The sequence below is a fragment of the Ambystoma mexicanum genome, chromosome 9, assembly GCF_040938575.1.
Source record: "Ambystoma mexicanum isolate Mex_15411 chromosome 9, UKY_AmexF1_1, whole genome shotgun sequence".
NCBI classification, from domain to species: Eukaryota; Metazoa; Chordata; class Amphibia; order Caudata; family Ambystomatidae; genus Ambystoma; species Ambystoma mexicanum.
The window spans coordinates 1,541,144,952-1,541,171,187 of NC_090931.1; the positions used below are offsets into that span (position 1 = coordinate 1,541,144,952).

The 26,236-nt window shown below is 45.8% G+C and overlaps 1 protein-coding gene across 3 annotated transcripts in view; it reads left to right on the forward strand.

Moving 5' to 3' along the window:
- LOC138489479 (zinc finger protein 154-like) overlaps window positions 1–16,321 on the forward strand; it is a 518,474-nt gene extending 502,153 nt beyond the window's left edge. For all 3 annotated transcript variants that reach the window (XM_069617216.1, XM_069617215.1, XM_069617217.1), the window contains one exon: window positions 14,025–16,321. In XM_069617216.1, coding sequence (XP_069473317.1) covers window positions 14,025–14,956 — 932 coding nt within the window. In that variant the 3' untranslated portion in view covers window positions 14,957–16,321. The remainder of the gene's footprint in view (window positions 1–14,024) is intronic.
- Window positions 16,322–26,236: the final 9,915 nt, after the last annotated feature.

The following is a 26,236-nucleotide window of genomic DNA, read 5'->3' on the forward strand; positions in this document are numbered from 1 at the left end:
GATGTAAGAGAGAGTGGTGTGGTGTGAGTGAGGGAGTGCTTGGGATGGATGTAGAAACTTGGTGATATAAGAGAGAGTGGTGTGGTGTGAGTGAGGGAGTGCTTGGGATGGATGTAGAAACCTGGTGATGTAAGAGAGTGGTATGGTGTGAGTGAGGGAATGCTTGGGATGGATGTAGAAGCCTGGTGATGTAAGAGAGAGTGGTGTGGTGTGAGTGAGGAAATGCTTGGGATGGATGTAGAAGCCTGGTGATGTAAGAGAGAGTGGTGTGGTGTGAGTGAGGGATTGCTTGGGATGGATGTAGAAGCCTGGTGATGTAAGAGAGAGTGGGGTGGTGTGAGTGAGGGAATGCTTGGGGTGGATGTAGAAGCCTGGTGATGTAAGAGAGAGTGGTATGGTCTGAGTGAGGGAGTGCTTGGGATGGATATAGAAGCCTGGTGATGTAAGAGAGAGTGGTGTGGTGTGAGTGAGGGAATGCTTGGGATGGATGTAGAAGCCTGGTGATGTACGAGAGAATGGTATGGTCTGAGTGAGGGAATGCTTGGGATGGATGTAGAAGCCTGGTGATGTAAGAGAGAGTGGTGCAGTGTGAGTGAGGGAGTGCTTGGGATGGATGTAGAAGCCTGGTGATGTAAGAGAGAGTGGTGTGAGTGAGGGAATGCTTCGGATGGATGTAGAGGCCTGGTGATGTAAGAGAGAGTGGGGTGGTGTGAGTGAGGGAGTGCTTGGGATGGATGTAGAAGCCTGGTGATGCAAGAGAGAGTGGTGTGGTGTGAGTGAGGGAGTGCTTGGCATGGATGTAGAAGCCTGGTGATGTAAGGGAGAGTGGTGTGGTGTGAGTGAGGGAATGTTTGGCATGGATGTAGAAGCCTGATGATGTAAGAGAGAGTGGTATGGTGTGAGTGAGGGAATGCTTGGGATGGATGTAGAAGCCTGGTGATGTAAGAGAGAATGACATGGTCTGAGTGAGGGAGTACTTGGGATGGATGTAGAAGCCTGGTGATGTAAGAGAGAGTGGTGTGGTGTGAGTGGGGGAATGCTTGGGATTGATGTAGAAGCCTGGTGATGTAAGAGAGAGTGGTGTGGTGTGAGTGAGGGAGTGCTTGGGATGGATGTAGAAGCCTGGTGATGTAAGAGAGAGTGGTGTAGTGTGAGTGAGGGGGTGCTTGGAATGGATGTAGAAGCCTGGTGATGTAAGAGAGAGTGGAGTGGTGTGAGTGAGGAAGTGCTTGGGATGGATGTAGAAGCCTGGTGATGTAAGAGAGAGTGGTATGAGTGAGGGAGTGCTTGGGATGGATGGAGAAGCCTGTTGATGTAAGAGAGAGTGGTGTGGTGTGAGTGAGGGAATGCTTGGGATGAATGTAGAAGCCTGGTGATGTACGAGAGAGTTGTGTGGTGTGAGTGAGGGAATGCTTGGGATGGATGTAGAAGCCTGGTGATGTAAGAGAGAGTGGTATGGTGTGAGTGAGGGAGTGCTTGGGATGGATGTAGAAGCGTGGTGATGTAAGAGAGAGTGGTGTGGTGTGAGTGAGGGAGTGCTTGGGATGGATGTAGAAGCCTGGTGATGTAAGAGAGAGTGGTGTGGTGTGAGTGAGGGAGTACTTGGGATGGATGTAGAAGCCCGGTGACGTAAGAGAGAGTGGTGTGGTGTGAGTGAGGGAGTGCTTGGGATGGATGTAGAAGCCTGATGACGTAAGAGAGAGTGGTGTGGTGTGAGTGAGGGAGTACTTGGGATGGATGTAGAAGCCTGGTGACGTGAGAGTGGAGTGGTGTGAGTGAGGGGATGCTTGGGATGGATGTAGAAGCCTGGTGATGTAAGAGAGAGTGGTGTGGTGTGAGTGAGGGAGTGCTTGGGATGGATGTAGAAGCCTGATGACGTAAGAGAGAGTGGTGTGGTGTGAGTGAGGGAGTGCTTGGAATGGAATGAGAAGCCTGGTGACGTAAGTGAAAGTGGTGTGGTGTGAGTGAGGGAGTGCTTGGGATGGATGTAGAAGCCTGGTGACGTAAGAGAGAGTGGTGTGTTGTGAGTGAGGGAAGGCTTGGGATGGATGTAGAAGCCTGGTGATGTAAGAGAGAGTGGTGTGAGTGAGGGAGTGCTTGGGATGGATGGAGAAGCCTGGTCATTTAAGAGAGAGTGGTGTGGTGTGAGTGAGGGAAGGCTTGGGATGGATGTAGAAGCCTGTTGATGTAAGAGAGTGTGGTGTGAGTGAGGGAGTGCTTGGGATGGATGGAGAAGCCTGATGATGTAAGAAAGAGTGGTGTGGTGTGAGTGAGGGAATGCTTGGGATGGATGTAGAAGCCTGGTGATGTAAGAGAGAGTGGGGTGGGGTGAGTGAGGGAATGCTTGCGATGGATGTAGAAGCCTGGTGATGTAAGAGAGAGTGGGGTGGTGTGAGTGCTTGGCATGGATGTAGAAGCCTGGTGATGTAAGGGAGAGTTGTGTGGTGTGAGTGAGGGAATGTTTGGCATGGATGTAGAAGCCTGGTGATGCAAAAGAGAGTGGTGTGGTGTGAGTGAGGGAGTGCTTGGCATGGATGTAGAAGCCTGGTGATGCAAAAGAGAGTGGTGTGGTGTGAGTGAGGGAGTGCTTGGCATGGATGTAGAAGCCTGGTGATGTAAGAGAGAGTGGTGTGGTGTGAGTGAGGGAATGTTTGGCATGGATGTAGAAGCCTGGTGATGTAAGAGAGAGTGGTATGGTGTGAGTGAGGGAATGCTTGGGATGGATGTAGAAACCTGGTGATGTAAGAGAGAGTGGTGTGGTGTGAGTGAGGGAGTGCTTGGGATGGATGTAGAAGCCTGGTGCTGTAAGAGAGAGTGGAGTGGTGTGAGTGAGGAAGTGCTTGGGATGGATGTAGAAGCCTGGTGCTGTAAGAGAGAGTGGTGTGGTGTGAGTGAGGGAGTGCTTGGGCGGCTGTAGAAGCCTGGTGATGTAAGAGAGAGTGGTGTGGTGTGAGTGAGGGAATGCTTGGGATGGATGTAGAAGCCTGGTGATGTAAGAGAGAGTGGTGTGGTGTGAGTGAGGGAATGCTTGGGATGGATGTAGATGCCTGGTGATGTAAGAGAGAGTGGTGTGGTGTGAGTGAGGGAATGCTTGGGATGGATGTAGAAGCCTGGTGATGTAAGAGAGAGTAGTGTGGTGTGAGTGAGGGAATGCTTGGGATGGATGTAGAAGCGTGGTGATGTAAGAGAGAGTGGTGTGGTGTGAGTGAGGGAGTGCTTGGGATGGATGTAGAAGCCTGGTGATGTAAGAGAGAGTGGTGTGGTGTGAGTGAGGGAGTGCTTGGGATGGACGTAGAAGCCTGGTGATGTAAGAGAGAGTGGTGTGAGTGAGGGAATGCTTGGGATGGAGTTAGAAGCGTGGTGATGTAAGAGAGAGTGGTGTGGTGTGAGTGAGGGAGTGCTTGGGATGGATGTAGAAGCCTGGTGATGTAAGAGAGAGTGGTGTGGTGTGAGTGAGGGAGTGCTTGGGATGGATGTAGAAGCCTGGTGATGTAAGAGAGAGTGGTGTGGTGTGAGTGAGGGAGTGCTTGGGATGGATGTAGAAGCCTGATGACGTAAGACAGAGTGGTGTGGTGTGAGTGAGGGAGTACTTGGGATGGATGTAGAAGCCTGGTGATGTATGAGAGAGTGGTGTGGTGTGAGTGAGGGAATGCTTGGGATGGATGTAGAAGCCTGGTGATGTAAGAGAGAGTGGTGTGGTGTGAGTGAGGGAGTGCTTGGGATGGATGTAGAAGCCTGGTGATGTAAGAGAGAGTGTTGTGGTGTGAGTGAGGGAGTGCTTGGGATGGATGTAGAAGCCTGGTGACGTAAGAGAAAGTGGTGTGGTGTGAGTGAGGGAATGCTTGGGATGGATGTAGAAGCCTGGTGACGTAAGAGAGAGTGGTGTGGTGTGAGTGAGGGAAGGCTTGGGATGGATGTAGAAGCCTGGTGATGTAAGAGAGAGTGGTGTGAGTGAGGGAGTGCTTGGGATGGATGTAGAAGCCTGGTAATTTAAGAGAGAGTGGTGTGGTGTGAGTGAGGGAAGACTTGGGATGGATGTAGAAGCCTGGTGATGTAAGAGAGAGTGGTGTGAGTGAGGGAGTGCTTGGGATGGATGGAGAAGCCTGGTGACATAAGAGCAAGTGGTGTGGTGTGAGTGAGGGAGTGCTTGGGATGGATGTAGAAGCCTGGTGATGTAAGAGAGAGTGGTGTGGTGTGAGTGAGGGAAGGCTTGGGATGGATGTAGAAGCCTGGTGATGTAAGAGAGAGTGGTGTGAGTGAGGGAGTGCTTGGGATGGATGGAGAAGCCTGGTGATGTAAGAGAGAGTGGTGTGGTGTGAGTGAGGGAATGCTTGGGATGGATGTAGAAGCCTGGTGATGTAAGAGAGAGTGGGGTGGGGTGAGTGAGGGAATGCTTGCGATGGCTGTAGAAGCCTGGTGATGTAAGAGAGAGTGGGGTGGTGTGAGTGAGGGAGTGCTTGGGATGGATGTAGAAGCCTGGTTATGCAAGAGAGAGTGGTGTGGTGTGAGTGAGGGAGTGCTTGGCATGGATGTAGAAGCCTGGTGATGTAAGGGAGAGTGGTGTGACGTGAGTGAGGGAATGTTTGGCATGGATGTAGAAGCCTGGTGATGTAAGAGGGAGTGGTATGGTGTGAGTGAGGGAATGCTTGGGATGGATGTAGAAACCTGGTGATGTAAGAGAGAATGGCGTGGTCTGAGTGAGGGAGTGCTTGGGATGGATGTAGAAGCCTGGTGATGTAAGAGAGAGTGGTGTGGTGTGAGTGAGGGAATGCTTGGGATGTATGTAGAAGCCTGGTGATGTAAGAGAGAGTGGTGTGGTGTGAGTGAGGGAGTGCTTGGGATAGATGTAGAAGCCTGGTGATGTAAGAGAGAGTGGTGTAGTGTGAGTGAGGGACTGCTTGGGATGGATATAGAAGCCTGGTGATGTAAGAGAGAGTGGAGTGGTGTGAGTGAGGAAGTGCTTGGGATGGATGTAGAAGCCTAGTGCTGTAAGAGAGAGTGGTGTGAGTGAGGGAGTGCTTGGGCGGATGTAGAAGCCTGGTGATGTAAGAGAGAGTGGTGTGGTGTCAGTGAGGGAATGCTTGGGATGGATGTAGATGCCTGGTGATGTAAGAGAGAGTGGTGTGGTGTGAGTGAGGGAGTGCTTGGGATGGATGTAGAAGCCTGGTGATGTAAGAGAGAGTGGTGTGGTGTGAGTGAGGGAATGCTTTGGATGGATGTAGAAGCCTGGTGATGTAAGAGAGAGTGGTGTGAGTGAGGGAGTGCTTGGGATGGATGGAGAAGCCTGGTGATGTAAGAGAGAGTGGTGTGGTGTGAGTGAGGGAGTGCTTGGGATGGATGTAGAAGCCTGGTGATGTAAGAGAGAGTGGTGTGGTGTGAGTGAGGGAGTGCTTGGGATGGATGTAGAAGCCTGATGACGTAAGAGAGAGTGGTGTGGTGTGAGTGAGGGAGTACTTGGGATGGATGTAGAAGCCTGGTGGCGTAAGAGAGAGTGGTGTGGTGTGAGTGTGGGAGTGCTTGGGATGGATGTAGAAGCCTGGTGACGTAAGAGAGAGTGGTGTGGTGTGAGTGAGGGAGTGCTTGGGATGGATGTAGAAGCCTGATGACGTAAGAGAGAGTGGTGTGGTGTGAGTGTGGGAGTGCTTGGGATGGATGTAGAAGCCTGGTGATGTAAGAGAGAGTGGTGTGGTGTGAGTGAGGGAGTGCTTGGGATGGATGTAGAAGCCTGATGACGTAAGAGAGAGTGGTGTGGTGTGAGTGAGGGAATGCTTGGGATGGATGTAGAAGCCTGGTGACGTAAGAGAGAGTGGTGTGGTGTGAGTGTGGGAGTGCTTGGGATGGATGTAGAAGCCTGGTGACGTAAGAGAGAGTGGTGTGGTGTGAGTGAGGGAGTGCTTGGGATGGATGTAGAAGCCTGGTGACGTAAGAGAAAGTGGTGTGGTGTGAGTGAGGGAATGCTTGGGATGGATGTAGAAGCCTGGTGACGTAAGAGAGTGGTGTGGTGTGAGTGAGGGAAGGCTTGGGATGGATGTAGAAGCCTGGTGATGTAAGAGAGAGTGGTGTGAGTGAGGGAGTGCTTGGGATGGATGGAGAAGCCTGGTGATGTAAGAGAAAGTGGTGTGGTGTGAGTGAGGGAATGCTTGGGATGGATGTAGAAGCCTGGTGATGTAAGAGAGAGTGGTGTGGTGTGAGTGAGGGAGTGCTTGGGATAGATGTAGAAGCCTGGTGATGTAAGAGAGAGTGGTGTAGTGTGAGTGAGGGAGTGCTTGGAATGAATGTAGAAGCCTGGTGATGTAAGAGAGAGTGGAGTATTGTGAGTGAGGAAGTGCTTGGGATGGATGTAGAAGCCTGGTGCTGTAAGAGAGAGTGGTGTGGTGTGAGTGAGGGAATGCTTGGGATGGCTGTAGATGCCTGGTGATGTAAGAGAGAGTGGTGTGGTGTGAGTGAGGGAATGCTTGGGATGGATGTAGAAGCCTGGTGATGTAAGAGAGAGTGGTGTGGTGTGAGTGAGGGAATGCTTGGGATGGATGTATAAGCCTGGTGATGTAAGAGATAGTGGTGTGAGTGAGGGAGTGCTTGGGCTGGATGGAGAAGCCTGGTGATGTAAGAGAGAGTGGTGTGGTGTGAGTGAGGGAATGCTTGGGATGGATGGAGAAGCCTGGTGATGTAAGAGAGAGTGGTGTGGTGTGAGTGAGGGAATGCTTGGGATGGATGTAGAAGCCTGGTGATGTAAGAGAGAGTGGTATGGTGTGAGTGAGGGAGTGCTTTCGATGGATGTAGAAGCCTGGTGATGAAAGAGAGAGTGGTGTGGTGTGAGTGAGGGAGTGCTTGGGATAGATGTAGAAGCCTGGTGACGTAAGAGAGGGTGGTGTGGTGTGAGTGAGGGAATGCTTGGGATGGATTTAGAAGCCTGGTGACGTAAGAGAGAGTGGTGTGGTGTGAGTGAGGGAGTGCTTGGGATGGATGTAGAAGCCTGGTGACGTAAGAGAGAGTGGTGTGGTGTGAGTGAGGGAGTGCTTGGGATGGATGTAGAAGCCTGGTGACGTAAGTGAAAGTGGTATGGTGTGAGTGAGGGAATGCTTGGGATGGATGTAGAAGCCTGGTGATGTAAGAGAGAGTGGTGTGGTGTGAGTGAGGGAGTGCCTGGGATGGATGTAGAAGCCTGGTGACGTAAGAGAGAGTGGTGTGGTCTGAGTGGGGGAATGCTTGGGATGGATGTAGAAACCTGGTGATGTAAGAGAGAATGGCGTGGTCTGAGTGAGGGAGTGCTTGGGATGGATGTAGAAGCCTGGTGACGTAAGAGAGAGTGGTGTGGTCTGAGTGGGGGAATGCTTGGGATGGATGTAGAAACCTGGTGATGTAAGAGAGAGTGGCGTGGTCTGAGTGAGGGAGTGCTTGGGATGGATGTAGAAGCCTGGTGATGTAAGAGAGAGTGGTGTGGTGTGAGTGAGGGAATGCTTGGGATGGATGTAGAAGCCTGTTGATGTAAGAGAGAGTGGTGTGGTGTGAGTGAGGGAGTGCTTGGGATAGATGTAGAAGCCTGGTGATGTAAGAGAGAGTGGTGTAGTGTGAGCAAGGGAGTGCTTGGGATGAATGTAGAAGCCTGGTGATGTAAGAGAGAGTGGAGTGGTGTGAGTGAGGAAGTGCTTGGGAAGGATGTAGAAGCCTGGTGCTGTAAGAGAGAGTGGTGTGGTGTGAGTGAGGGAGTGCTTGGGCGGATGTGGAAGCCTGGTGATGTAAGAGAGAGTGGTGTGGTGTGAGTGAGGGAATGCTTGGGATGGATGTAGAAGCCTGGTGATGTAAGAGAGAGTGGTGTGGTGTGAGTGAGGGAATGCTTGGGATGGCTGTAGATGCCTGGTGATGTAAGAGAGAGTGGTGTGGTGTGAGTGAGGGAATGCTTGGGATGGATGTAGAAGCCTGGTGATGTAAGAGAGAGTGGTGTGGTGTGAGTGAGGGAATGCTTGGGATGGATGTAGAAGCCTGGTGATGTAAGAGATAGTGGTGTGAGTGAGGGAGTGCTTGGGATGGATGGAGAAGCCTGGTGATGTAAGAGAGAGTGGTGTGGTGTGAGTGAGGGAATGCTTGGGATGGATGTAGACGCCTGGTGATGTAAGAGAGAGTGGTGTGAGTGAGGGAGTGCTTGGGATGGATGGAGCAGCCTGGTAATTTAAGAGAGAGTGGTGTGAGTGAGGGAAGGCTTGGGATGGATGTAGAAGCCTGGTGATGTAAGAGAGAGTGGTGTGGTGTGAGTGAGGGAATGCTTGGGATGGATGTAGAAGCCTGGTGATGTAAGAGATAGTGGTGTGAGTGAGGGAGTGCTTGGGATGGATGGAGAAGCCTGGTGATGTAAGAGAGAGTGGTGTGGTGTGAGTGAGTGAATGCTTTGGATGGATGGAGAAGCCTGGTGATGTAAGAGAGAGTGGTGTGGTGTGAGTGAGGGAATGCTTGGGATGGATGTAGAAGCCTGGTGATGTAAGAGAGAGTGTTGTGGTGTGAGTGAGGGAGTGCTTGGGATGGATGTAGAAGCCTGGTGATGTAAGAGAGAGTGGTGTGGTGTGAGTGAGGGAGTGCTTGGGATGGATGTAGAAGCCTGATGACGTAAGAGAGAGTGGTGTGGTGTGAGTGAGGGAGTACTTGGGATGGATGTAGAAGCCTGGTGACGTAAGAGAGAGTGGTGTGGTGTGAGTGAGGGAATGCTTGGGATGGATGTAGAAGCCTGGTGACGTAAGAGAGAGTGGTGTGGTGTGAGTGAGGGAGTGCTTGGGATGGATGTAGAAGCCTGGTGACGTAAGAGAGAGTGGTGTGGTGTGAGTGAGGGAGTGCTTGGGATGGATGTAGAAGCCTGGTGATGTAAGAGAAAGTGGTGTGGTGTGAGTGAGGGAATGCTTGGGATGGATGTAGAAGCCTGGTGACGTAAGAGAGAGTGGTGTGGTGTGAGTGAGGGAAGGCTTGGGATGGATGTAGAAGCCTGGTGACGTAAGAGAGAGTGGTGTGAGTGAGGGAGTGCTTGGGATGGATGGAGCAGCCTGGTAATTTAAGAGAGAGTGGTGTGAGTGAGGGAAGGCTTGGGATGGATGTAGAAGCCTGGTGATGTAAGAGAGAGTGGTGTGAGTGAGGGAGTGCTTGGGATGGATGGAGAAGCCTGGTGACGTAAGAGAAAGTGGTGTGGTGTGAGTGCTTGGGATGGATGTAGAAGCCTGGTGACGTAAGACAGAGTGGTGTGGTGTGAGTGAGGGAAGGCTTGGGATGGATGTAGAAGCCTGGTGATGTAAGAGAGAGTGGTGTGAGTGAGGGAGTGCTTGGGATGGATGGAGAAGCCTGGTAATTTAAGAGAGAGTGGTGTGGTGTGAGTGAGGGAAGGCTTGGGATGGATGTAGAAGCCTGTTGATGTAAGAGAGAGTGGTGTGAGTGAGGGAGTGCTTGGGATGGATGGAGAAGCCTGGTGACGTAAGAGAGAGTGGTGTGGTGTGAGTGAGGGAATGCTTGAGATGGATGTAGAAACCTGGTGACTTAAGAGAGAGTGGTGTGGTGTGAGTGAGGAAGTGCTTGGGAAGGATGTAGAAGCCTGGTGCTGTAAGAGAGAGTGGTGTTGTGTGAGTGAGGGAGTGCTTGGGCGGATGTGGAAGCCTGGTGATGTAAGAGAGAGTGGAGTGGTGTGAGTGAGGAAGTGCTTGGGAAGGATGTAGAAGCCTGGTGCTGTAAGAGAGAGTGGTGTGGTGTGAGTGAGGGAGTGCTTGGGCAGATGTGGAAGCCTGGTGATGTAAGAGAGAGTGGTGTGGTGTGAGTGAGGGAATGCTTGGGATGGATGTAGAAGCCTGGTGATGTAACAGAGAGTGGTGTGGTGTGAGTGAGGGAGTGCTTGGGCGGATGTAGAAGCCTGGTGATGTAAGAGAGAGTGGTGTGGTGTGAGTGAGGGAATGCTTGGGATGGATGTAGAAACCTGGTGACTTAAGAGAGAGTGGTGTGGTGTGAGTGAGGGAGTGCTTGGGATGGATGTAGAAGCCTGGTGACGTAAGAGAGAGTGGTGTGGTGTGAGTGAGGGAATGCTTGGGATGGATGTAGAAGCCTAGTGACGTAAGAGAGAGTGGTGTGGTGTGAGTGAGGGAGTGCTTGGGATGGATGTAGAAGCCTGGTGATGTAAGAGCGAGTGGTGTGGTGTGAGTGAGGGAATGCTTGGGATGGATATAGAAGCCTGGTGACATAAGAGAGAGTGGTGTGGTGTGAGTGAGGGAATGCTTGGGATTTCAGGCAGTTGGAGAGCCCTGCCTGGGTGATGGGAGCCTGTGGTTCTCACAGTGACATCTTATTGTAACCAAATGCATCCTGAATAAAGTAACTTGCGGGAATCTACCTGATGTCTTGACGATCCTGCTTTACTTTAGGTTTGTTGAATCAAATGTCAGCCATATTTTCCTTGTATCATTTTGTTGTATGTGTAAGTGGGAGGGCCAGAGATATTTTGGAAACCAGGTTATTTTTCTTTAGTTTTAGTTTGCTAGGCAGGGACCTCTCTATTACGTTAGGAACAGTTAGGCATTTACCAAAACCCATTTTTATTTTAGAAAAATGGCAAACCTGGCGAAAACGTTACCTTTGTTTCTTTCTCGCTTTTCTGTTCCCTCACACTATGCAGAGGCGAGCCTCTGACGTGACCACATCCTGGATGGGTGGAGTCACGCTGCATCGTGGAGCTACCAGTGGTGTGGAGAGACCGAGACGCGGAAGGGAGATGTTGGGAGGCTGGCATCCAGAAGTGCATCATTGCAGAGGCGAAGATGGGAGAAAGACTGTCTTACCTGGTGGCGTGACCACGCTGCAGCCGTGGTGGGGCTGGGGCCCGCGAACAAATGCTGAGACCAGGGAACGACGGAAGAACACATTTTCCGTTCTCAGTACGAGAACCTAAGAAAGTGCTGAGACGGGCAGAATCGGGAAAGCACTTACTTGAGAGATGCTGAAGAGAGTGAGAACTGCATGGTCCCTGCTGAGATGCCGCTCCAGTGGAGCTCACCCGAAGGCAGGGAAGCTACCAGGGTTGCCCAGGGTGGAGGGAGGTGAGCCGAACAGAGCAAGACCAGAGAGAGAAAAGCAAGTGGAGTAACACCACACACCGGTCAGTCAGACCCCCAGAGAGATAACACCAAGCAGGGTTGTGGGAGCCCTAGAAACCCTAATGTTGGATGTGGGCAGAAGCCCAAGAGCTAAAGAAGTCAGAGGACCAAGGAATCTATGGAGCCCTAGTGAAATAGGTGAAGCATTGCAACATATAAGCAAAAGGTAACCTGGAGGGTTCAATCAGTCAAACCAGGAACAGGAACAAGAGGAACGTGGAGGCTTCTTTCGTATAAAACTAGTAGAAATAAATCAACAGAATTCGCAGAGAAAGATTAAGGGAATCATCCCTCCACTTCAAGAATTTGAGAGATTTGATTTTTGTAAAGCCTTGAATTGTTCCTTGAGGAATTTAAAGAACGATATGGGAATGTTTCTTTCATGAACTGTCAAGAACGAACATTGGAACTGTGACCTCAACTCGACCCGAGTAAGATTGGTCTGACGAAGCCTGAGCTGAGGTTATGTTGCTCTGGCTTAATTTTTATGCTGTTTTCTTAAAGTGGTAGCGCCAGATAGTGAATAGGTTTTGGACTGAGCTGCATTTTTGTTGTTTTGACAAAAGACAAGGACCTTAAGTTTAGTTGCTAGGAAGGGAAATCCCTCTTAGCAATAGGGACCGATGGGCGTTTTTCTTTTAAGTTAAATAAACACCATTGACACGATGTCCTACAGTCAGACTCCTTCTGGTTCGCCATACCATGACCAAGCTTCTTTCCTTGATCAGGCCTAATGTGTGTGTGCGGATGGGCACGGGGACCCAGCAAGAGAGGTATCCCAGAATAGAGGATCAGAAGCAGAGGACAAGAGATGGTGAACAAGAGAAAAAAGAAAGAATTGCACAGGATGCTTGAATCCCCCAGGACTGTGAGTGACTATGAGACTAGGAATGAACCTAGATGGAGATTTGACGTCTAAAAAGACTTGAACTATTACAAGCATGGGAAGCCATCTTGAATTCACTGAAGTTTTGCCTTGCCTTTTTCTTGATTTGGCCCAACCCTGTAACTAGTCCTAAAAAACCTTTGCTGAACTAAATGTTGTGTCTGCTCAGCTTCAAGACAGTGGGAAGTTAAACAAAGTTAGTTAATCAGTCTGTGTGTCATTATAGCCGATAAGATAGCTCAGCGGGTTGAGCACTCGCTGCTGCGATCGATGTGTGATCTGCAGGTAGCATGTTCGATTTCAGGCAAGGCCAACTCATCCTTTCATCCTTCCGAGGTGGATAAATGAGTACCGACTTCAGTTGGGTGATAGTGTATGTATACACATTCTATGTAAAGCGCTTAGGCGTAAGCGCTATATAAATAACACCTCATTATCACTATCCCTCTGGTTTTTTAATTTTTATTTATTGTTATATTCTAAGTAAAAAACTCAAGCCTTAGCGATTACCACATTACAATCAAATATAAAGCAAAAGATCCATTAACATTTCACAAAAGAGATCAAACAATAAATCAACAAGTAATCCAGTAAAAATTAGCACAGTCCTGTTCCAAAATAAAAACAATTAGAGGGCACCTTTGGTGTTGTCCAATTATTCCCATTACACATAAAAGTCTTAATAGTATACATCTAAGAATGAAAAAAATGTCATCCAATATATATTTAAAAAAACGAATACAAGAAAAGTGCAGATTAATCAATAAAAGCTTTACAGACTACTTTGTTATTGAACGCTTATGTTATCTCTTATATTATCCCAATTCTACCCACTCTCCCATGACACAATAGTGCCATCTTTAAGTCAAAACTGAAATGTGGTGCGAAAGCATGCCACTGTAATCCACCCGCCCTCTATCGCCCTTCCGTTAGCTGACCCCTTGCCCCGCCTAGACGCAGTACGAGGCCCACCCACCCTCTCATTCAAGCAAACAAATCCACAGACCCGAAAACAAAATGTAGAATTCTCAGTCCCCCCAATAAAGGGCATTGTCCTTGAGTCTTGAATGTTCTCCTCTCCCAAAATATTCCAAATCCATTTAAAAATCTAAAGACTAAGCAGATGACGTTCCATCTCGTCCAGAGGTCGGCCAAATGAATGATAAATGTGTTTTTGCTCTGTCTTGTTACAGAGGCAACTTTGTTGTATAACTTTTACAAAGAAGCAACATTGTGAAACATGTTTTTAAGAAACATATATTCACTTCACTGTAATAGTTTTCAATTGTTTTTTAAAAATAAAATGTTTGCTTGGCTCCTTGGATTCAAATTATGGCACTTTGTTGAAACCTCCTGAATGCTTTACTTGAAATATTTCTAAATGTATTAAAGTGTACAAGTATTATTGTCTTTGCATGTTACTCTTTATTTCTGCTTCTATACAATTGAATGTGATATGAATGTCGTGGCAGCAAAGTTGACTTCGGATTAAGACTTGAACCTTCAATTTTTTTCAGAGTGTTGTACAATTAAAAACTTGTGATAGAGAGGAGGGAAACGTTATATATAACATTATTTTAGCAATATCTTTATAGTGAATGCCCTATGATAAGCCTTGCCTTACATGGAGAAAATGGGGCACTTATCGTGATATTTCCTAGTCACCCCCCATTGCAACGTAGAGCCAGGGATGGAGACATACCACTTGGTTTGTGCTCATTGTTATATTTTTTAATTATTGCAGAATTCACTCAGCAAGTATGTTTTATTTCCTGGATGTGGGACGGGTCAAAAGTGTTTGTTTAAATGTATTGTAGCAATAAGCCTATAGACAATATTCATATTTCAGAATTGTAATTTTTATGACAAATGTAATGTGGTGGCCATGAGGCACATGGATAACGTTTGATTGTGCAGTCTGTTAGTGACAAGTGGTCTCTAGATGTCACTGGTCTACATTAGGTCGACTGTTTTTAGGCTGCACGAGGAAATGAAATAATATCTGTAACCTTTGATACTTTCAACAGGAAATGGAGTCCTTATGAAAACTGAGAGTTTGCTACTGAACCTTAGAAGATGCACAGACTGCGATCAGAGCTTTATGAATCACTCCCAACTCGTGCTGCATATGAGGGTCCACATGAAGGAGAAATCATTTATCTGCAGTGTCTGCGGGAGGTGCTTCAATAACAGGCCAAGTCTAGTCATTCACAGGAGATCCCACACCAGCGAGAGACCATATAAGTGTACAGAGTGTCACAAAAGCTTCAGAAAGAGCGTGCGTTTATACAAGCATCAGAAAATCCACACTGGAGAGCGACCGTACCAGTGTACAGAGTGTGGGAAAAGCTTCACTCAGAGTTCATATTTATGCCAGCATCAGAAGACCCATACTGCTGAAAAATCATACCATTGTACGCAGTGTGGGAAAAGCTTCACCCAGAATTCATATTTGTCCCAGCATCAGAAGATCCATTCTGGAGAACGATCATACCAGTGTATGCAGTGCGAGAAAAGATTCACTCATAGTTCACATTTGCAAACGCATCAGAGGATCCATACTGGGGAGAGACCATTCCACTGTAGCGAGTGTGGGAAAGGTTTTGCTGAAAGGTCACATCTGTACCGCCATATGAGAATCCATACAAACGAGAAGCCCTATGAATGCAACGAGTGCAAAAAAAGATTCAGCCACTCCACAACTCTGAGCAACCACCAGAGGATTCATACTGGGGAGAGGCCCTATGAGTGCACAGAGTGCAAGAAAAGATTCACCCATGCCTCAACCCTGATCCACCATCAGAGAACCCATACAGGGGAGAAGCCCTATGAATGCACCGAGTGCAACAAAAGCTTCAGTGACCCTTCATCCCGGAACAGGCATCAAAGGAATCATAGTGTGAGAATGACTATGATTTCACTGAGTGAAATGAAAGCTTCAGAAAGCTCTCAACCCTGAGCAGGCCCTCTAGGTGTCCATAATGGAGAGAACACAGAGCGTGGTAAGCACTTCAATAAAAAAGATTACATATCAGGGCACTCTAGAGGTCCAACGGGGAGGAAAGATTAAGAGGTTGCATCTGTAACATCATCAGAAGATTCAGTCCCAGGAGTGCACAGAGTGTGGGAAATACTTTAACCCTTTGAGTGTGTGAACCTCTGAAAGTCCTGCCATGCCCTTGTTGTTCATACGTTCCTGAGACTTGAGGAGGGAAGGTTATGATGAAGGAGGCAATATGGGGAGCTTTTCCTGGCTACCCCCAGCAAGCCATGGATGAGGGGCAGGGGCTTGCCACATAGTGCCATCAACAGCCTGTGCTTTACAGGGTTCCAAATGTGTGTCCTATACCCACGTTCAAGCCATTTCACAGGGATAACTCTTCCAGAAAACAATTGGGATGCTAATACAGCCCCCACTCTTTCCCAAACTTGGCAGAGAGATGCTGTGGCTCCGAGATGCTTGATTGGCTCCGGCCCTGGAGTGCATGCACAGGAGCAGTACACTCGGTGTCACACCGTACATGTTTTCTGTTTCCCAGACAGTGGACTGACTAGCTAGCTCCTTAGTATGCAGCACTCTGGTATGGCACGCCACATAACACTGGAGTAGGATGTTGTAGGTGACATGGAAGAAGGTAGAGGAGGGAGATATATTCAGGCAATGGCATAAAAAGCTACGGGCAAGAGAAGGAGGAGAGAATTGAGGAGGAGGTTGTAGAAAGGAGCGTGTCAAATCCCGAAATGATTTCCATCTCAGAAGGAGTTAAAGAGAGAGGAGTGAAGCCTTAGTCTGCATGGGGTTGGAGGAATGAGTATGTGGAGAAGCAGCAAGTAAGTGCAGGTGAAGCGTGAGGAGGGGAAGAAAAGAACAGGAGAAGTTGTTAGCTTAGGTATTAGCACGTGGTGAGATGTCAGAGAGGAAAATGAGCGGTCTGGTGTTCAATAGAACCAGCACCCTTAGGGTGGGAGGTGGTGAGATGCCTAGAGATGGCTCTGTGGGAACTGGTTTCCTCCCAGGTTCTGCAGTGCCTTCTTGAGAGTCCGACCCAGTCTTGATTCCCAGGAGATACTTAATTAGTGACGATCATGGTCGAGACCAGAGAAGGAGGGATAGTGTCCACCAGCAAGGCAAGACGATCAAGTAAAGCATGAGCAAAGACTTCAACGAGACTGTGAGGGCCCAGCGAGGGGCCGGATCAGCCATCAGGGATTTTCTAGGACATTTGTGCTAAGAACAAAGCATCTCATTTTGGTGCTCTGAATTTTGTTAACTTTCCCTTGACCCAACATGTACATAATCCCAATAAAGCCCTTTTGGACCATACTGCTGGTGTTGTACCCTTTTTTAGAGTCCACTTGACTTCAAGACAGGGCGCATAAACCTCTACCCCACCTCCTAAGTTAGGATGTGCATGTAAGCCCAGTATTAAGACCATAGATATATGTCCTTAGGACACTCAAAGGGTTAATCTGCCATTAATCCTGGCAGATGTTCTGGATCCCACCTAAGCAAAACTCATTGACAGAGGTTTACAAATCCATGCAAAGAAAACACGAATTTCTCTGTTTACAGACCACATGCTGCACTGTCAAAATCCCATTACTGACTCCGCCCCCACTTATACAGGAGATTTATAACTTTGGGTATTTTGCAGGCCTCTGTATCAATTGGGACTAATCAGAATGAATACCCATGAAACACCTCACCTATCTGGCCACTGTCTCGTTTGGGCTTAAATTACACCAGGACTCTGTTAGATATTTGTCATGCAACCCAGAAAAACTATGTAAAGTCACGTGTGTCAGAAGTTCAGATGAACAGAGTCTGGGAAGGTGGGGGAATTACGCAGTCGCTGTCCACGATTGCACTGATTTCTCTATTCAACCTACCTTCATTTTACATGAATATAGAGTCTGTGAAGATGGGGAATTACTCAGTCACTGTCCACGACTGCACTGATTTCTCTAATCAACCTACCTTCATTTTACATGAATATAGAGTCAGGGAAGATGAGAGAATTACGCTGTCACTGGCCACGATTGCACCAATTTCTCTAATCAACCTACCTTCATTTTACATGAATATAGAGTCAGGGAAGATGAGAGAATTATGCTGTCACTGGCCACGGCTGCACTGATTTCTCTAATCAACCTTCCTTCATTTTATATGAATATAGAGTCAAGGAAGATGGGTGAATTACGCTGAACTGTCCACGATTGGGCCAATTTCTCTAATAAAAAGACCTACATTTTACATGAAAATAGAGTCAACGAAGATGGGTGAATTACGCAGTTACTCTCCATCATTGCACCAATTTCTCTAATCAACATGCCTACCTTTTAGCTGAATATAGAGTCAACTAGGATGGGTGATCTCGCAGTCACTGTCCACGATTGCATGGATTTCTCTAATCAACATACTTACATTTTAGATGAATACAGAATCAAGGAAGATGGGTGAATTACACAGTCACTGTCTACGATTACACCAATTTCCATAATCAACATACCTACATTTTAGATGAATACAGAGTCAAGGAAGATGGGTGAATTACGCAGTCACTGTCCATGATTGCACTGATTTCTCTAATCAACGTACCTTCATATTTGCAGATTTTCCAAAATGTGCCAGTCACCCCTCCTTTAAACAGGGGTCAAACTTTCAAGTTGCAAGCTACTAGTCAGGCATACAATGTCACTCCCTCCCTAAATTGTTCACATACACACAGCACACCATTTCTTACTCACCAAAAGACAGTTATCACTAGCTTATGGCCAGTGGCAAGTGCACATGTTGAGGCCTCCTTTAAAGAACTACTTTCTAGGCTTATTTGAGCTGGCAAGTAGCCTACAGAGGCACTTTGCACCCTGAATGCACCCCATCCTCTGGGAGGGATGGGATGCTGGTAGTCCCTGACCTATGTCTACTATCCCATTGTGCATGCACAATCGTGCCATTTTTGTATGATTCCACACATGATTACCCCCAGGGCTCCAATACAGGGGCAGGTGCTCCCTTGGGTTACTTGTGCACACAATGTCAGGAAAAGATTCAAGCCCTTTACACAACCTGGAAAGCCACTTGTGATTAGTTAAAGCTGCAGCCGGGTTGGTCATGTACACACCCAGCTTCCTCCGTTCATTATCCGTGGGTGCGAGGTGACATTTATGTGTGCCTTGACAGAGAATATACTGCAGGGGGTATTATCGCGCTTGGTGACGTTGCTGGAAAAGGTGGTAGACTCATTGACTTAATGGTTTTATTTCTGACTGCAAAATACCTGATGATCAACTTGCCAGTCTTTTTTCAAGTGACTAAAGCCTCCTTGCAGGTCTAGTAGATCACTGTTCTTAGAGATAAACCACACCGATTCTGGAACCTTTATAGCTTGGCGTAGAGACCCTCTGTTCTGACTTTGCATGAGCCAGGTGGGAGGCATATCTTGGACAAGCAATCACCAGCGAGGATTTATAGCTGGCATGCTGCCAATCCAAGGCAGCCTTTAAGAACTAGACCTAAACGGCTACATTGGAAGTTCCTCCGCAGATTTATTTTGCACCTTGCATGCTGTGTTGTATCTGCCCTGACATGCTTGATGCATGCAGTCGATGTGGCGCAATAGCGGCAGGTTTCCTTCACTTCGCCTGGGAGCGGTCCATAATCGCTGAATATTGCTCCTGTATATTATCGGCTGCGGCAGTACCTTAGCCCCCTGTATTGCTCCTGTTGTATTGTTACAATAGAACTACTTAGCATAGATCTACCATAGGAGGGAATGGCAGAATAGCCATGTCCTGGCTCAAAGCTACCCCTCCCCCTGACTCGCGGCACTTGACATTCTGTGATGACATTCAAGACGCATGTTGTAACTTGATTATACATGCACCCACTCTCTGGGCATTCTTGAGAGATTGTGTTACTCAGTGTGTTCCACATGTACATACAGTTTGATCTTGATTTGTTCTGGCCATTATGCTTGGCCAACAGTATGAATGTGTCGTCAAGATTGTTTGACCATCCCTTACTTTCATGTACCTGCATTGTTGTGTGTTATGTATTTTATAAAAAATCATTCAACATTTAAATAATACAAATTACAGGAGTTACAGAACGCTGTAGTGCGTCTTCTCCGCCTCGTCAATAAAAAACAATCACATCACCCCGGAGCTCTGCTCACTGCACCGACTGCCAGTGTCCAGGTGAATAGAGTTGAAGACCCTGCGTATGACCCATCAGCCAATGAATGCTTCAGGAGCTCTAGCCCTTTAACACAAAGTAACTTCCTACACCCTCATACGTGCATCAAGATCATCCAAGGCCAATCTGGCCTTGGCTCCAACAATAAGGGAACAACCTTGTGGAGGCCGCTCCTTTTCTTTGCTGCTGTTCTAGAGCTCACTACTCGATCAAATCAGTGAAACCTTGCGCAGATTTAAGAAATGCTGCTGTGTATTGATGTTCTTAGCACTGTAATAAAGAAGCAAGTCCAATGCGGTATAAAGGAACGCACTTACCAACTGTGAGAGTAGCACTGTAAAAGGGGAGGGGGGCTCTTTCTGATTTCTGTGCAACAGAACCCATAATAAAACGAATCCATAAATACAGGGGCACAGGTAAGCAAATCAAACTTAGTGGTATAACGAAACGCAGTAAATAGACCTTAAAAGCTTGCTTTGCAGAAAATGTGTGTTAGTATTTTGTGTGCGGAAAAAGCCGCTGTGGCTGGTGATTTAGTACTGAGTCCGCGATCCAGGCCAGTGCTGAAGGAAGTGTACAATGGTTGTTATTTTTTGAGGTCACAGATTAGAGCTCACGGGTTCTGCCAATGAATAATGAATGCATGACCATTTTATAATTCAAAATCATTTATGAAATAATATTTTCTATGGATCCGAAAAGAACCATAGCGGTTTCAAATTGCCCCATATCACATTTTCCCCGGGAAACAACATTTGGGTAGAAGTACATCAGTGATTCAAGGCTCTGGTTTTGACATGGTGGAGGGCTCTTCTCGTGAGAATCAGGAGGAGGCGACCAGTGCAGTTGATTAAAGTTCTGCTGGTCGTCTCAAATGTTTCAATGAATTCATTTTGTGCTGCAGGAATTTGGGGTGGATTGTGACAATGTTCGTGGACCCAATTGTTGAACGCAATGTATGCTTTTCTATTAGGGTCCAGAGTGTGAAGTCCAATCAGCTTCGTGTGGGGAGATTTTTTCATGTTACATTATCACAAATACTAATTACTTGCATTGTATAAAAGTTCTAGATTTAGTGGCGTTTGACAGCGTCTATTCATGCAGGTTTGTTCCACGATCTGTTTGAATTTGCTGTCCCAGCTGTGTCTGGGGCCCTGAATAGAACTGTGTTACTTCTTGCACCGGCGTGCACTCCTTTTTGACTACTTTCGTAATATTTTGGTGAGTTTTTTCGAGGCGACCCCCAACACATTTTTGGAGGACCCAGTGAGATTTCCCAGCATTTCGACCACGGCGTGAGAATTCAGCAAAGTGCAGGACAGCGTTCGTTGGCCAGTACTAAGAGCTCAAGCAAGAGGAGGTCCGTGGACGCAGAGTTCCCGAAGGTCCACCTTGTGCGGCGCTGCCTTCCCTCCGACTGAAGTGCAGGCCTTTAAAGGGAGACTCTGAGGTCGAGAGAAGTGAAGAATCTCACAAAAGGATATGTGAGTGTACCCATGCACAAAAGCGCAAGGGGCGGGAGGTATTATTTCTTGGTGTATAGGACGCACCCTCATTAGGGTTGGAGGGCGATTGATTGTAGTAGTCTTATATGTTAGGTCTGCTGTTCTGTCTGGTGGCGCATCTGCCTTAGAGCAGAGGGTTGCGTAGTAAGTGGCAACCTTGTTAGACAAGAGTTGCGCATAGTGCATGCAGTTAGTATAGTTGCGTCATTTTATTTTCTTGGGTGAAGAATTCTTTTGAGGGACATGCACACACGTGTTTTGGTTACATGTCTTGCCATCGAATTATTTACATCGAAAATAAAATCCATCGAAATGTATCCATCTAAATGTTTTCCATCGAAAAACTATTAATACAATTGAAAGTCCATATTCATCCAAACAAATTAATCGAAAATGACTGCAGGTTCGATGAATCACCGTGAATTATTAGGAAAGGACCCTATACAAGCACGTCAAGAGAAGTGACAGTTGCTACTATCGGTGCTTTCACATTTGCCGACTATCCAGTGAGACGATAGTAAATAAACCGGAAAGCGCTTTAGTTAATAACTTTTGCAAATAATACTGGTAAATTATTCATTTATAATAAAAGTTTTAGCATTAGACAAGTATTATACTGCAATAACTGTAAAACGACGTACTGTAAAAAGTATTTCTCTTTCATTTTCTAGTCAGTCGAATTGACAGAATGTATTGATTTTGTGGTTTCAAAAATGGGAAAGAATCAACTGGCATTTAAGGGCTATACATGTAACAGAGCAAAACAAATGAACGAGAAAATATACTAGAAATGTACTGAATATTTCACAAACAAATGGAAAGGCAGGACAGTCACGCATGATGGTGATAAAGTGATTCATCAAATGGAACACAACCACTTACCGGATGGCACCAAAATTATGATTAAAAAAACCATAACTCAAATGAAAGAAAGGGCAAAAGAAAATATAGGTGAGGCAAGTGGATCAGTAATAATAAGTGTGTGCCTAACTCTTGCTTTTCATGTGGCTGCTCAAATGCTGCAAATTAAAACATTGCAACGACAAATAATTAAACAATGACAAGTACAAACGAAATTTTCCAAAACACCAGAAACATAGGCACAAATCAAACTACCACCAGAATTAAAAGTAACGGAAAATAATGATAACTTCGTATTGTTGTATAAAGAAATAAACCATAAAAAATTAAGGATATTTGGCACATCTCGTAAAATGGAATACTTAAAAAACTCCCAAGTATGGCACTTGGATGCAACATTCAAAATGTGTCATAAACCTTTTATGCAATTTTACAGCATTCATGCAATGATTGAAGAGTCTCTAATTCCTTTGATATATGTACTAATGCCAAGCAAGTCCGAAGAAATGTATAAACACATTTTTAGATTAATTCAACAAAACATTCCCCCAAAAACACCCCAAATCATAATTCTGGATTATGAGATACAACAACTCACGGCATTTAATGACATTTTCCAATCATGTAGAATCCAAGGCTGTTTTTTTCACTTCACACAATCAGTTTGGCAGAAATTACAGAACATTGGGATGCAATCAATGTACATTGAAGATTTAGATTTCCAACACAACATCAAATTATTATTCTCATTAGCGTTTGTACCTATTAATCATGTAGAGGACTATTACGAATACTTAATGGTATCACAGTGTTTTAAAGACAATGAACAATACTTGGAATCACTGCTAGATTATTTTGATAGTAATTGGATCGGACAATTAACGAGAATTGGGTCAAGAAGGAGATCATGATTTGACAAAAAACGATGGAATTGCTATGAATCAGTATTAAATGGACATGCCAGAACAAATAATAAAATAGAAGGATGGCACAATGGACTAAATCAATCCTTCAAAACCCATAGTCCAACATTGTGGTCTTTTCTAAGACACTTAAAATTGGAACAAGAGAAGCAGGAAATGCAAATAGCCCAAGTTATATCAAAGGAAAAAACACAAACACAGAGAAAAAAGTATAGAGACGCGGACGAAATTGAAACCATGCATACAGGAATTCAAAAAACAAGACAAATGAACCTATTTAAACAGTGTTGCATTTAATATAAAATGTTAACATAACCAAAAAAGAATTTACCACGGCACTCTGGATACCAAGAATGTTGGTCAAAAACCTGTGATGAACAATCCAAACAACCATAATCGAAATAAGAATCCACGAAAAAATTAATAAATGGCATGCCAATCCACGGAAAAGGAACAATATTCCAATAAAACTACAGAACGATCCCCGAAATGAAATCCCAAATCCAGCAAAATCCACAGGCAAATCCACAAAATTGAAATCAAATCCAGGCAAAATCCACAGGTGAATCGCGAAATAGTTGCCATAATCCAAGAGAAATCCACAGGTGAATCCAAGAAATCAAAACCAAACTCCATGCGAAATCCGGGGGTGAATCCACGAAAATAAAACCCAGGAAAACATCTGAAGAAAACAGCAACCCAAGGTGTAGAAAAATGTTTCCCAAAAAACAAATCCACAGGAAAAAAGCCATTCTGAAGAAAAAGTAAACAAGAACTCCACGAGAAACCTCCTATCCGTAAAGAAGAACTTCCAAAATGGCGATTACGTATTACGTACAATGGAAACACATTGAATCCTATGGGTAAAATGACCAACACATCGACACCAAGAGGCGAAAAAATATATGTACATTTCTAAATACAGTTATTATATAATATATATTAATGAACAATGAATTAAATAGTTATATAAGTTAAAAATCCTCATTATATTCATTATATGTTACAATGTTTTAGTTACAATTCTATAAAAATACATTCTATGAAAGTTATATTCGATGGTATTGCAATTCAATTAATAAAATTCGATTGATAATCATTCTATGAAAATTATTTCGATGGAAAGACTGCATAGCACGTGTTTTGTGAGTAGCAGTAGTTCGTTTTATTATTGTGGAAATTGAATGTAGTATTCGTTTAATATTTGGCTGTGGGAAAAATCAGAAGAGCCAGAGCCGAAATAACGTGTAAATAGCACAGAGCCACGTAGCGCGAGTAATCGATGCAGTTGATAGAGAGGAGGAGTAGCCCTTTTTTCTAAAGTACTTACAAACGGCTTTGTTGTTAAGATGGTGGGCCTGGGGAGAAGGCCATTTCTGTACTAATACGATATAACAAGGCAGGCCTGTGGAGAAGGCCATTGTGTGCAAGCACTGAGTGCGAGGTGTGAAAGGGGAGGGCCTATAGAGAAGGCCAGCGCAAAGGAAAATAGGGCAATCGAGTGAAGTGGTAAGTATAAAATTGAGCGATTGTGACTTCCTGAGCAAGAGTGAGAGTTTAAAGGCTTAAAGGAATGGTGCGGTCAGGAATATTATTGTCCCTATGGTTCGGCCATGTGTTTTTAATCATACGTTGATCGATCGTACAAACATTTCCTATGCACCTTACCATAGTTTTCGTCTTTTATACACAAGCGAAATCAGGCAGCAGAGCGCGGCCATCTTGTGATAATCTTATCAGTTGCCGCATCGCCCAGGGTGGATTGCCTTTGCGGCACTAAATCATATCCCCCGCCCTTGAGCCTGACATCACCAAATCATTGATATTCTCTGCCTCTCTCCGTGACGTTACTGGGCAGCGTAGCCAAACGCGCCCAGTCGTCACCTACGCGACTTGATGCAGAACCCAGAAAACAACACACATCATCTCACAACACAGCGCAACACAATTCAGAATATGAAACTGTACTCTAAAAGGACACAGCAAGACTGTACAATGGGTAAAGTACATTTATTTCACATTAAATGCTTCGAGAACATTCGGCGATTGACATATTCAATAAAAATTGAACTTTTTCTTTGCACTCGATCCGCAAATGTTTATCGTGAGTCACGCGCTGTTCCTTTTGGGTACACAGGGTGTTCGTTTTGGGTAAATGAATCACTTTGGTCGCACAGTGAATTGCAAGGCTGGTGCATCAACTTGACATGTAGCTGCAGCTGGCGGTTGAAGAAACCATCGGTCGGGGTCTGGAATAGATGACAATCGCAGAATGGCAGGATGTACCTGTTTGCAAAACATAAAAATAGAAATGTGTCTCAGTAGCCGATCTTTATTACAATGAATCATTTTACTTATTAGCACAGATGTGACACAATGTGAACCGAGAGAACACAACGTGGAAAGTACTCCGCTTTTCGCTTCCGGGGATAGTGCAATGGAGTATGTTCAGCTCTAAACGTAATGCGTAAACCGAGGCAACAATTCGAGGTGCACAATGTAATGATTTATTAGGGTTGAACCAGGGGGAAACGAGTGGTGGTCTACAAGCGTGTCAACGCTGGACTACCCACGTGCCCGGTAGAAAGACCAGCACACAAAGGTTGTACTTGCGCTTCATTGCAATATGCCACACAGAACGAACGAGTACAATGTAACACAGCAATAACAGTCAGCTATTGATATTTGGACTAGTTCTGGTATAAAATCGTCTAAAGAGAAACTTACTTTATATTCGGCATTTCCATTCTCTTGGCGTAATGCAGAGCGTAACGCAGACTCCGTTCGTGTCAATGATTTTTCATAAACTGAGCTGACATGTAACTAAGTCCAGTTTTGGAATGGACAACCTTATCATATCTTACGTTACTACACCCCTCCTTCAATTCAATCCCTTTCGCAATGGTCCCTGTCTCTCAAGGTCAAAAAACAATAGAACCTTATACTGTGTGTGCGACGCGTGGGCCTCCCCAGCTCCCAAGCAAAAATTCCAATCTGGTGACCTTCACTCACAATGAACATACATTCTCAGTTTGCAACATCTCGTGTCAACGCATCCATGAGAACTGGAATTGTGAAGCACGGGCCCTGGAGGAAAAAATTAGGGGCTGTCACTGCTCACTGTTTGTGGCGCTGCTGAGGGGTAGGGGAAACTTGACAATGACCGAATGCGCCCTATTCCAAAATTGTAGTCGAGGAAATACAAAAACGGAGTCAAAGTGTGTCTAGTAATAGCCCCACCTCTGCTTATCTCACGGCCTCCTACCCCATGGCATGTTTTCACATTCAGTACTTCTTGCGTGCCTAGTATCTTATGTAGCCTAGGTCTCATCCCTTTTGTGTGACGAGCAGTTATTCAGCTGTTTGGGGAACTGTTTGGCAAGGCAACTGCCGAAACCCAAAGATTCTTACACACTGTTATCCATCGGGCCCTACCACGATAAATGAAGGTCCCACAGTAGCTCGACGAAACTGTGAAATGTGAAAGCACAGTGTTACATTGTATGGCAATCGTAAAAATTGTACTATTCGAAAAAAAAGGTCAAAGAGGATAGATTTCAAAAGAGAAATTGCATACTTTATTTGAACACTTCATAAAAATATTTTTGGCAAAAATAAAAACAGATGGTAATCATTTGTACCGGGATTTGAACTGTTCAACGAGCTCTGCTTTGGGTGGACATGGCACGTTGGCAATGTTTTGTGGCAATGTATGTGTGCTCTGAACAAAATTGCGCGCAATTCCATGAGTT